Below are 13,517 nucleotides of genomic sequence, written 5' to 3'. Positions count from 1 at the left end.
CAAACTAATCACAATGTTACTCCCCAACGTCATATTAATAACCTTGAGCTTCTACAACAGCCTCTATCCGTGTTACAAAGATGGGGGGGGGGGGGTCAGTAAGGGCAGCCTTAAGTTCCACCAAATTTCCAGGAGCTTTGCTTATTCTCTGCCATTCTTAGAATCTTTCAGAATCAGAAATTTCATTTAGACTGGAGAAATCCGATAAGCTATGAAGCTTTTTTACGTCCATTATGTCCAGTATTCCTGACAATTACATTATTTAAATTCTGGCACCCAGATCTAAATGCTTTTTACTTGCAGTATTTGTGACTGAGAGCAGTGGTGCTAACGTCTAGGGTACTGCACGGTTGAACATGTGTTCAACTCCTAGCTATGGTGCAGCAGGACAAAGGGCTTCAGAGCGCCGTTTAGAAGGAAACAAAATCTCTGGTTTATCGAAGATATCCGACAGGAAATAAGTAGCTTTACATTTTTTTTCCATCAAATTGTAGAATCTCAGCAGTCAGGTCCAGTTCTTCGGGCAGAGAGCGTTCCAAATCTCAGGGCCAAAAGGACTGAAAAAGCCCCAGCTCGAAACTTTTTTTGTGCCGAAAGTGTGGCGGACAGAAGAGAATGGTCACGACGTTAGGAGCTCAAAATCCCAAAACAAGGATTGTAAAAGGGAAGTAATAAAATAATAAAAATAAAACATAATAAAATAAGATAATTCTCACGACGTTTTGGCTACAACGCAAGCAGCCGTCTTCATTATTTTATTACTTCCCTTCTACGTGACTTTACCGAAAGAACCAAGAAGATGAATCCCTGCAGTCACGAAAGCTTTAAATCGAAATTTAAGGATTGTAAAAGCTGCACAGTTTATCGGTCAAATGTTGAGGTAATTGCTGATGTAGCAGGTGTGAGCTCACCTGTGATGAATCGCATGTCTAATTGTGCATTCTGCTAATTGCTACGGAAATCCAGGTACGTTTTTAATCATTATAAATGAAGGCAATGACGATCAGAGATAGGCATCACGTGCACAGCAGGCCACGCCCATCAGCGTCTAGACTATGCAGAGTATAGGATATGCACCCAATTTACATTTGGGGTGGACTACGTGCTGAGGGACTGAGCTGAGGTGTTTTTGTGTGATGTGGAGGCTGACGGGGTGGTGTCTGGTCATGAATGCAGATACGCAAGTGCCCCTCGGAAGAACATTGTGAAATAAAGCGCTATTGACGTTTCACAAACCTCCGGTGCTCAGCTGTTGTGGAGTCGTCCCCTCTTCTCCGAAGGATAAAACACAACGCAGAGTATTTATTCATTGTCTCCTAACTTTATAAAAAAAAAAAATATATTGTTTTCTATTTAGCCGACCTGTCCCCCTCGTTAGGATCCACGGGAGGAGAGTGACAGGGCGGGCTGGCGACACTGACATCTTTTGTGTGAACTCCAACCATATTTTAACCAATAGATCACCGCGAGAGAATTCATACCGCAATGGTACAGAAAACCAGATGGATTACTGAATCTGTTTGTGTGCAACTTAGAGTATTATCCCCTCATATGTATGGGTATTCCTTGGGTACTCCAGCTTGCTCCCATACAAAGCCAAACACTCACTACAGGAAATGACCAAACATTCCTACGCAGGACCTTCCCTAAAATACACCTAATACTCAAAAGAGAAATTGTTTTGGTAAATAATGGACATTGTTACTCTTGCACGATGTATGTATGTATAACTTATTTCACACCGTGCGTAGTCAACCATGCTGATTGAACACAAAAATCTGTTCTAATGAAATTAGTTTTCAATCTATAATAACAATGTGAAATGTCTACAATGGACTCAGGGCTGCCAATAGAGATGACCACCAATCTAAGCTCATTTAAACATCTCGACAACTGAACTTTCTGACTTATTGTTTATTTATCATGCCCACAACTCACAGTAGATGTTGAGGGTCGTAGAGTACTCCACTGGAGACTCGAGGGCCGGGTGCTCCACCCTGCAGGTGAGCGTCCGCCCGTGGCTCTCGTACGTGGGCTCCAGCCAGTAGCGGCTCCTCACCGTCACCGTACTGTCCGGCTCCTCCTTCGTGGTCTCATTTGAGCTGCCCTGATGGAGGCCACTCCAGGTGATGGAGGCTGCAGGTTTTCCTTCTTGAGCGACGCACGTGGCCACAGTCACCAGCCCCATGCCGTCGACCAACTGGGATGGGTTCAACTCGAAGAAGACGTTAGGGGGAGCTGGGCACAGAGACACAGAAACACAGAGACGGTTAAATGGAAGTTAAGTTCTGGCCTCTACTGTATGGAGCAGAGGTTACTAAGAGGGATATCAGAAATAGCTCTGTTATGTGCTTCCGTGGACCGTTCTCTAACAAGAAGGGACACGCGACCTTTTCCCATTCCGATGGCGTGCGTGTAAGTCATCATGGAACGATTCCAATCTGATGATGTATATGTACAGAATCGGAAGAAAAACTAAAATAAAATAACTTTATCAGTACTGAGGCTCCCACAATGCCATGCGGGAGGGCGTGTGGCACAGTTTGGCATCATCTTTCATACGGTTCTCTGCAGTGAGTACAATGTTTAAAAAACGGCACTATTGCTCTGTAAGTAAAATTAATTCAGTGGTGAACGGGACCCCACCCTGCAACTTGCAGACGTATCAGAATGGGAAATGGTTAACTGTGGGAGATACAGACTGATTCTTCATCTCATGACACTGATCGCACAATTGAGATAAAATTAGGGGGGGGGGAGGGGGCAAATATGAATGAAAGTGATGTTTGGCATAGCTGATTCTATGTAACATTTCATATATATATTTTATTTAACCTGGTTGCCTTGTAATCAATTATTACTCAAATTTGAAAGCTTGTGCGTTTAAAAATGTTTGGAGGTAGACTAAAACTCATATTAGCTCTGGCCTTGTAGTCATCATCCTTATTAGCCATGGTCAATCCACTCTCACGATTTTGCGACGTAACAATCCGAGATGAACGGTGGAGTGGTAGCCAAGGGAGAGTGTGTCTGAGAGACCATCCAGATTGTGTGCGGGTGTGCCAAGGTGGGCTTGGTGTATAGGTACCACTTTTTTGAGGTCAACAATGGTCACTCTCTCGAGAGACTGGTTCCACAGCAGAGAAATGTGCAAGATGTTCACTGGTGTTTTCGGGTACCATGTAGAGGCGGATCTGCAAACTTCCTAAGGTGAGGTTGCGATGGCACGCGTTTCACGATGTGCGAAAAGTGTTCCCGAATGGTAAGCCACGTTATGGCGGCAATGCGTCGTGTGAACACCACCACGCGTTATGCGAGGAATGCCCTGTACTGGTTTCTTGGGGTCGAGTGGGGGACGGGGAGGGGCGATAGACACATCCCATAGGTCATATTACCGGTACCACCGTCATGCTCGTGTCAGCAGGGTGAGACTCGGACTTTATAAAGGGTTTGTTGAGAACAGCGTCGTAACAAGGGAACTTTTCAAGGAGCTTTTCCTCCTTGGAGATACAAATACGCTTGGAGTAAACGAAGTCGTTGTTTAAAAATATGGAACTGACACGTAGTGGAGTATGATTAAAAAACGAAACCCCCTCCCCTTCCCTCTGTCCCTGGTCTCCCCTTTGTATGTTAGTTATCTCCCCCCCCGCTCCCCTACATGGGGTCCCCTCTTGGCTGTGGCTGCCGGCCCAATACCCCCTCCCCCCTACGTATAGTCCCGTTGCGCTGAAGTGAAATTCTCGCGGATTTTATATCCCCCCTCCAATAATCGTCAGCGCATTGTACCGGTTTCACGTTTTGTCGCATTAAAAAAACTGCCTCACCGTTCACAGTGAGGTTGATTGTTGCTTGAACGTCGTCATCAAAAGTGGCAAACATGCAGGTGAAGTCTCCCTCGTCCCCGAGACGGAGGTCTTCAATGCGGATGGATCCGTTCCTCAGTTCAGAGGTGTAGTTTGTGAAGTTGAGTCGCCCGTAGAAGGTGCTATTGTCAGTTCTGTAACCGCTGGGAAGGGCAATGGCGATTCTCACTGAGGAGTCTCCGTTTACTTTCCGCCAGGTTATACTCCCAGGCGTTTGTGGCCCCGTGTAGACGCATCTCAGGGTGACCTCTTGCCCACGGTTCACATTCACAAACTGATCCACATCCACTTGGGAGGTTCCCAAGGTCACCAGACCTGCAGGGATAGAACAGAGAAAGCGCAGTCTATTTTTAAAGGGTTGTGAAGTACACAGCAGTCTGTCCATCATACTGTTGTCTTCATACCCACAATAAGTAACTTTTTACATCTTTGCTTTGTATGGTTGAAAAATAAAAATTGCATATCATGCAATGCCCGTATGGTAAAACCATCGTATATATTTTAGGTTTAAGAGTAGTATGTGGGTAAAACAAATTACGATTGTACTTGGTAATACTTGAAATTTGTAATATCTGCTTATCTTTGCTTCACAGACATGACCACACTTATACCTTAATTCAACTTTTATTCATACTGCATTGTATTTGTAAAAGTTACACTATGATATATCATTGTTAGTATGACTAGAACGCTATAATGAGCTCCTATACCCCTATGAGCAGATAACACGGCATGCTCCTGACTCCATAAGATCATCGAAGCCAAGCTGGTTAGAGCCTGGATGGGTTATCACCATCTCGCCATCGTGGACGTCGCGGTTGCGAGATGTTAACTACCTCGCCTGGTATACAGGAGATCGTGGGTTTGATTCCGACCCTGACGCCTGCTATATATTTGGAGTTTGCATGTTCTCTCTCTCTCCCCCCTGTGAGTCCTCCAGTATTTCCCTTCACATTTGGAATCAACATGCGTTTAGAGTATTTGCCTGCAATAAATGTTTACTTGATAAGCCATTTAATTGAGCTATCATTTGTGGCCAGATCACTTCTAAAGAAGACCTACGTAGCTCAGTGGGCCTTACCTGGCAAAATAAACAGTTTATAGTTTTAGCATGCGTAACAATCTGTTGTTGTATGCAGTGGTTAGCAGAGGGCTGTGCAGCAGATCCATTGTTGTCTTGTACTCCATCCACCCTCACCAACCCGTACTGACCAGCGTGAAGTATGGTCAAATAACCATCACGACCCGCATGGCGTAGGAATAGCCTCATCCAGCAGTGGATCGAGAGACAGGTTGTATGTGAACTCTTACACGCATGGTAATGTTGTCCCTTTTCCCGGAAAGCACATCGCATCACATGATTTCAGATGCACTTCCGTGGCCATCTGGAACGCTCTTCGAATATTACGAAGCCATTGGAGCTATGCACTTTTAAATCTAAATGCAAAATTAATATCTTTATAACTGCTGTTTGTGTTTAGTTGTCCTTCCCCCACACCTCCAATTAGCACGGTTGGCTACGTACAGTGCGAAAAAAGTCCAACATAAATACAAGAAGTTCAACATATAGATCGCTGCTGAAAAATAGCTCAGTGTGCCTTGGTCCAGTACAATTAAATTAGTTTCAGAGTTTAATTTAGTTTCTAGTGAGCCAGGGTATGACGGCTCGACACCCACGGGTAGTGAGTTTCACGTCACAACATTTATGTGATCCACCAGCCCTCGCCCCCTCCACAGTGCTGGATTGCACGTGCATAGCCACCACCACCGCTTGGGATGTTTGGTAAATGCTACTTAATGGGAGTTTTGGCTTCATGAGGCAGCAACGAGAGAACCAGGAGATGAGCCCGACCGAACATTACGAGTAGACGACACTTAAGAATATGTACAGCTGGTCATAAACCAAGATCCTTTGCAAACAGCGACTATCCACCTCGTAATCTAGGCGGGGAAGGCGGGGGGTTGGAGTTAGCACCCAGGGTGATCTCTGTGTGATCTAAGTACAGCTCTGTTCTCCTATAACGCGGTAGTAGTTACGTTTCTGAAGAACACGGCGTTATGGTAAAATCGCACTATAATATATAATATAGGGGGTAAAGCACAGTCCGCGACGCGATAACACGTGAGATGCGTACACAGGCTGAACAAAGACTGAGGCGCGTGGGTGGCGTCTAGAAGCATCCAGCAGCATCCCACCGTGTGTGATGCTACGCCGAGGGAGCCGTACGACCGCTTATTCCTACTCATGCAACGTAGTTCCATTCATTCAATCGGGTGATATCCAATTCGCATCTGCGTTATTAAAAATGTGTTCCCGAATACATGAATCGCGTTATATCCAATTCGCGTTATGAAAACAACACGTTATAGGAGAACAGACTGTACTGTGATTATAAAGCTCCTTCACAGTCAGTAATTGGCACTCAAGAAAATCTTAACGTAATCACATATGAAAAATCCACTTCTGGATGAACGCCTCCCCAAGCCACCACCATCTGTCACGGTCCAGTTATGTAACAATCCACCTTCAATAGATTAACCAGGTACACACGTTATAACACAGACACTACAATGCCGATGGGATGTGAACAACAGAATTTAGTTTTTAAATAAAAACTCGGTAAAGAAGGTGACAAAGTTGGGGTCTGGATCTATTTTAGAAAAGCTAAGTAATAATCATTTACATTTGTAAAGTGGCGCATTTAATCCATAAACCCCAATGCGCCGGCACCGTGTATGGAAAGCAGGAAATAAACAGAACGTGCAGGGTAAACGGCCAGGACTCGGCGGTAGAGTAGAGGCGAGTTGAAAGAGGTGAGATTTCAAGACAGACTTAAATATATACAAATATATTTCACGACTCTGATTGTCTTACCATGCAAAAGCAAACCGTTCCAAAGTTCAAAAGCTGCACTGAAAAACGCCCCATCACTCCAGTACAATAAGTTCACTAAAACAATGAACGATATCTGTTGGAGGGCTAAAACTGTAGAGCCACGTAAAATGAAAATCCTATGGAGTCATGAGTGTATCAAAGCAGGCTTACCGTAAAGCACCAATAGCCGAAACGGCCCTTTCATATTTCACACGGGCAGCACCAAGTTCTTGAATTTCCACTCATCCGGCCTCCCTGGAGGTCGACTGGTTTTCACGACGCGCACCACCCGAGCTCACTCGGACTCATGGCAGCGCCGTGGACTTGGGACTGTGTGATTAAGCACGCACCTCCTTAATAGCCACTTCCGTGACCAGTTACATGCTAATTCCTCACATTAACATCATGCTAATCTCCCAGTTACATGCCAATTTCTGACTTTAACATCCTGCTAATTCTCTCACATTAACACAGCTTATTCAATGCTAAATTCTTCTGTTGATATGTAACTCCTTTGTCAAGGCGCTCTTCTCCTCCCACCCAGCTTAAAAATACGCTGCCAAGCTTAGCAGTGTTCATTGGAGCGCTGTCTTTCAGACAGCTCTGTCTTCACTTGAAGACAGTTGCTTGTGTTGTGGTCGAAACGTCGTGAGAATTTTATTATGTTTTATTATTTTATTATTTCCCTTCTACGTGACTTTACCGAAAGAACAAAGAAGACGATAAACCCTCGTCACTTATTAACAAGGAAGACGGAAAACATCGCTCAAGAGATGCGCTGGCCTGGTGGGGTTGGTCATAAAAATACGGGCGGAACATTTCAGCACGCGAAGCGATTTGATGAATTGTCTCCACCAGGGTTGTGACTTTTATTCGAGATAAAGCTGTCATTTTTCTCGTTTTTTTACGATCTCGAAATAAGATTGAACGTGTTAAATTCCATATCTCTGTCCGTCTGTTTGTAATGGGCGAAAGGCATGATAATGCTTGTAAAGATGATCCATACTTAAGTATTAAGTTGTTTCCTTCTTATGTTAAGGGGTTTAACTCATAAAGAACCGGCCAAGTTTAGGGGCCGTCCATAAAAAGTCAAACCCCCCCTCAAATATGACGTCACAAAGTTCTGCCCCCCCCCCCCAAAAAATGCTTTAAATCGCTTTAAACTATTGTCATTGTAGTGCGTATTTAATGTGCCGCTGCACTCTGATGTTGTAGGAGAAAACATTTATTAAAAAGTCTATTTAATTAAGTAGAACGTGTTGTCTATATTCATTTCAAGTTGCGCATTTTTACGTGACGTAACATTTCTCAACCCCCCCCCCCTCGTCACACATAGTCACACATAGTCACAAATGTCTGACCCCTCCCTAGGTGCGTGACGTCATTTATGGACGGCCCCTTATCAATTGGTTTGCCTAAAACGATGAAGCCAGTCGACACGATTGGAAGACAGAATCCAATTGTACTAGTCAGCGTAATCAGACAAGGGAATTCCTGTAAAGGACTTCGCACACGGTGAGCAGCGTAACATCATATCGTCCTTAGCAACGGTCTCAGAAAGTGACATCACAATATAAACGACCATTACGTGTCACCATGGTAAAGATCCCATTGAAAACCGAAAGTGCGATGCATATCATGCATGTGACTATTGCGCCATCTGTCGTTCTACTGAGCGATGTAAAGATACACTTACAGATACAATTAATGAATTTAATAAATAATCTCAACTCGCAAAACCCATTCATTCAGTTCACCATAGAAGTGGAATTGGATAAAACGCTACCTTTTCTGGATATTCTGCTCGGGCATGACCGAAACGGTAAAATAGCACAGCGTTTACCGAAAGAAAACGCACAATAACGTCTATCTGAATACAGAGTCACACCATTACCCCGCACAGAAATCTTCTCTCATGAAGATGTTCATACATTGGGCTAAGAAAGTGTCAGATGGTGAAAGTCTGAGGAGTAAGATTCGACCTTTTAAAACAGTCTGCATCAGCAGCAGACCATGCTTTCCCACCTGATGACGGCCGCTTGTGTTGCCCCGAAACGTCGTGATCTATTTTATTTTATACATACGTGACTTTACCGAAAGAATCAAAGAGTAAAGATTAAACATGTGAAATAAACGCTGCAATTGAACGGTTGCAATGATGCACAAATCAACAGGGCACTGCATGCCAAAACCAAATCAAATAGCACAAGGTGTAAAATTTATCAAGCAATTAAAATTATTAAAATACCGTACATTGTGGGAGTAACTGATAAAATAGACAGATTTTTGGGAAAACAAAACATCCGAGTGAGATATGGCATGGTACATAAAACATACAAAAGCTAATATCTGGTACTAAAGATGTATACCCGAAGTTGTCAACAGAAAGTGTGTTCCGGATTAATGGCTCCTGTGGAAAATGCTACGTTGGTCAGACAGAATGATTTTTGAGCATGATACTAAAAGAACACCAAAGAAATATGAAATACTCCCAAACACAACTATCAGCAGTTGCAGAACATGCGTGCCAACAAGAACACTCAATTGATTTTGATGTTGCATTTTATGCAAAACTAGTAACTACTGTCCAAGAATAATTACAGACTATATTGAAATTGAGAGAAATAAAATGTGTTTTAACCGTTTTGATAGCTACAGGCCCAGTGCTGATTGAAAGTAAATTATCAAGCATTACACTGTCTAGTTGCATGCCTATACAGATAACCATACGTCGATGTTGATTAACTGTGAGCAGCCAAGAAGAAGTATTGCGAGCTTTGGGCCCAAAAACAGCAGAATGTAGATACATAATGTACATAATATTGTACATACAATGTGTGTTGATTAACTGTGAATATCTTCTTGGTTCTTTCGGTAAAGTCACGTAGAAGGGAAGTAATAAAATAATAAAACGTAATAAAATAATATAATATATTATTTTTATTATTTTATTACTTCCCTTCTACGTGACTTTACCGAAAGAACCAAGAAGATGAATCCCTGCAGTCACGAAAGCTTTAAATCGAAATTTAACTGTGAATAACCCAGCCAATAATAGATTATAGATATCCATGCATACATTACCCCCCAAATCGCGTTATTTATAAATGTGTCGCAACCCTCCACCACCCGACACGGCCATTCAGTAAAAAATGTATCACGTTGACAACTGACAATGCTCAGTTGACGACCTCCTGTATACCAGGCGAGGTAAACATCTCCTAGCCACGGTGGCAGCCCACGGTGGCGAGATAAGACCGTTTTTTCCCCGTCATCATGATTCTTCTTCTAGTGAGACGCATGGTCACACGCCATCTAAATGTTATCACAAGAAAAAGTTTTCTTAAATGTGCCCATATTTCCTGATTCTTGTGGTTCCCCTTTCTCTGTCTCAATTGCGTTCCTTAATTCATTTTTCAGCGTTTTATTAACATTTACTAAATAAGAAAGAATAACTTTGGAGCGTGATGCAGTGTTCAATAAAGTTTTAGAATGTAAATAATGTACATAGAACACGCAATATTTATGAGATGTATGTTAAAACACAACACCCACTTGCCATAATTTTCCCAGCAGTACCATTAAGAAGTGAGATACCACGGCAATTGTGACAATTGGAATGGTCACCCTTCTTCTTGTATATACAATTAATCTGGGCATCTTTAAAGTCCCATGGGAGAGTTTTTCTGTCCCATATGTGATTGAAAGGTAAACAAAGCTTATGTATCAGGGTATGCGGCCACTGTTGCAATGTTAACTCCCTCGCCTGGTATACAGGAAATCGTGGTTTCGATACCGACCCTGACGCCTGCTGTATATTTCTAGTTTACATATCTCCCTGTGGTCGCGTGGATTTTCCTCCAAATTTACAAACATGACTTTAGAGTGTTCGGCTACTGCTAAAAATATCCAAATGATGATAAGCCACTTCGTTGAGCTATCAATTGTGATAGCAAGGTCGCTTCTGAAAAAAGAGCTACATCGCTTAGCGGGTCTTACCTGGTTACACATTTTTTTATTTTTGTTTGTTTCGTTTCAGATATGTTGTAGATTTCAACAGGTGGGATTCTCTCTGAGTCCACATGCTTTTCTAGGTTGTGTTTTGACGCATCGCTTTATTGACCTTGGCCACATCAAGTGTGGAGGTCCATCTCACTCGATGATGACGATAGTGGCTTGTGGCAGGCCGTCGATAAACACTGGGCGCTACCAAAGAGCGACAGTTCAGCAGCGAGTTTTAAAGTGTTTACGCCAATGTGGGGTTGACGGCCGCTTACCAGTTATAGATCTTCCATGGAGACAATGTTTCTCATCGTGCGCCATATATGGCTTGAGTATATATGGCGTTATACTCTTAGTTTTAAATGGCTTTAGGAAAGGACCGCTAGGGGTTGAACAATTGACGGGGATAGGGCTGGTAGGGGGGTACACAGACAGGGATTTCTCTCGATTTACTCTATGTCTTAACTGCTGCATGTTAAGGTTAAAGAAAATTTAAACTGAAAACTATTTTTAAAAAGTTACATGTTTGAAGTTAGCAGGTTTTTTTTTTCCTCTGGAATGGAAAATGCGGAAACATGACGGCTTGCTTAATCTGACTGAAGTAGCGTGCTAAACATTTCATACATTATTTGTCGACAGTTCACTTTGGTCAGCTGTGGTTAGTCAGAACGCTTGTTCCTGATTCAAAGTCTTATTTTGAAATATTTCTACTCATGTGTAAACCTCAATAGTTTTACTCGTGTAGAAACCTCAATAGTTTTACTCATGTAGAAACCTCTATATTTCTTCTCATGTGTAATCCTCAATATTTCTACTCGTGTAGAAACCTCAATTTTTCTACTCGTATTGAAACCCCACTATGTTTACTAATGTAGAAACCTCAATATTACTACGCGTTTAGAAACCTCGATATTTCTGCTCATGCTCAATGAATGCCGCGGTGACGTTACGATGTTTGATAGCATGAGAAGCCGAGGTGTTTGCCATCAATGCTGGCGCCGCTGTGATGGCGGTGGTGGTGGTGTTGCCGCTTTGGTGGCACTTGGCGCTCCTAAAATTAGTTTTTTTGTTTTTGGTTTTTTAGTTTGTTGTCCTCCCCATGCACCTCCGATTAGCATAGTTGGCTACATACGGTGCGAAAAAAATGCAACATTCGCAATGCAACAATGCCAATTGACTCACCACTGCCAAAAGACTGCTCTTGTGTGTTTAGTTTGTGGTCCTTCCCCCCGCACCTCCGATTAGCGCGCTTGGCTACATACTTTGTTGACACGTCTAGCTGTGTCTTGATGCGCAAACTGCAGCAATAGCAAATTGTGCTCATTTCAGTTGGCGGCCGACTGTGCGACCCTCAAAGGGATGGTACCACAACCCGTGGTCACCCCCATGGATCAAACAAATAAGTCGAGATGCCGGTACGAGATGGCAGCGAGAGCGGTCCATGCGAATGCTGTCGCAAGAGGTCACGGTGTGAAATAATTTCAACTTATGTACGTACAAGCCCGCATTTATTTGGTTTAACCAAGTCCAGACTGAAAAGACAGGATGAGAGTCTCATTTTCAAGAGAGTCACCTCGGTCACTAAAACCTGGGTCACTAAAACCCTGGGTCACTAAAACTATGATAAATAAATAATGCAAGAACAACAGTGCCACAGACGTTCTTAGATATTTTTTAAAACCCGAGTGGACAACTTAATTTCGTAGCTGTATTGGAATCTTTTGGCTGCAAAGGAGAACATAATAACAAGTCAAACCCTGAAGGGCAAAATCCCTAACGATTTCCACTATCACTCGCGTGAAAATCGCCAATTCTTGAGCAGTGACTGAACACGCACACCGTGATGATTCGATGCGAAAACGGAATGGAGGAACGCACAGAACGGCCAACCAACAATCGCCTTTCAGCAACCCAACCGCACCGAACCCCCTGTCTGAGTTATCGTTCCCTCCATCGCAAAACCGCAGCCAAACAACTCTAAAAGACGCCTCTAGAGTTATTGGCTGGTATGAATTTGCACGTGATGATAAGCCGCTTCACTTGGCTATCATGTGTGGCCAAGTCACTTCTGAAAAAGAGCTATATAGCTCAATGGGCCTTACCTGGTAAAATAAAAAAATAGTTTAGTGTGGCATCTCACTGCCATTTAAATATTTACTATTTAACTATTTTTATTTTACAAGTTAAGGCCCGACTGAGCTGCTATATAGTTATTTTCCAGAAGCGACCTGGCCGTCGGAAATGATAGCTCAATGAACTGGCTTATCGTCATCACGTGGATAGTTATAGAAGCCAAATAACTGTAAAATGCGTGGTGTTGATTGTGAACGTGGCGGGAAACCCGGAGGACCCGGAGAAAAATCCACGCGACCACGTGGTGAAAGAGAGAAACGAAAACCCCAAAAATACAGCAGGCATCAAGGTCGGGATTGAACCCACAACCTCGTGAATATGAGGCGAGGTAGTTAACATCTCACCACCGTAGCACCCAAATGGTGGAGGTGGGGGAAATAATTAGAGCAGAGCTTGGAGGTGTGGTGTCAACTGTGCAACAACTGTAAGGATATGTCAGAAATAAGAAACGGTAAATTGATAACAAAGATCATCTCCTTTGCTCAATCTAGATTTGAAGTTTTTCGTGACTGCAGGGATCCATACTCTTTGGTTCTTTCGGTAAAGTCACGTAGGTATACAATAAAATGGCCTCTTGTTGCAGCAGCCCCTTTTGCCCACTTCAGCAATTGTTTCTTTCTGTGGTTGTCCCACCTGATGACGGA

At 43.1% G+C, this 13,517-nt stretch overlaps 1 protein-coding gene across 2 annotated transcripts in view; it reads right to left on the bottom strand.

Annotated features, from left to right (window-relative positions):
* The window catches only part of LOC144737135 (uncharacterized), a 131,651-nt gene extending 124,403 nt beyond the window's left edge, over positions 1 to 7,248 (bottom strand). The window contains exons 1-3 of one of the 2 annotated variants that reach the window (XM_078619835.1): positions 6,910 to 7,248; positions 3,825 to 4,178; positions 1,939 to 2,238 (exon numbers count right to left, since the gene is read on the bottom strand). In XM_078619835.1, the coding sequence (XP_078475961.1) occupies positions 1,939 to 2,238; positions 3,825 to 4,178; positions 6,910 to 6,943 (688 nt within the window). In that variant the 5' untranslated portion in view covers positions 6,944 to 7,248. The remainder of the gene's footprint in view (positions 1 to 1,938; positions 2,239 to 3,824; positions 4,179 to 6,909) is intronic. The other variant, XM_078619834.1, reaches the window with a different exon arrangement.
* Positions 7,249 to 13,517: the final 6,269 nt, after the last annotated feature.

This window comes from Lampetra planeri, chromosome 65 (genome assembly GCF_965212315.1).
Source record: "Lampetra planeri chromosome 65, kcLamPlan1.2.h2, whole genome shotgun sequence".
Taxonomy (NCBI): Eukaryota; Metazoa; Chordata; class Hyperoartia; order Petromyzontiformes; family Petromyzontidae; genus Lampetra; species Lampetra planeri.
The sequence above is the reverse complement of the archived record's forward strand: the minus strand, read 5'-3'. Positions and strand labels throughout refer to the sequence as shown.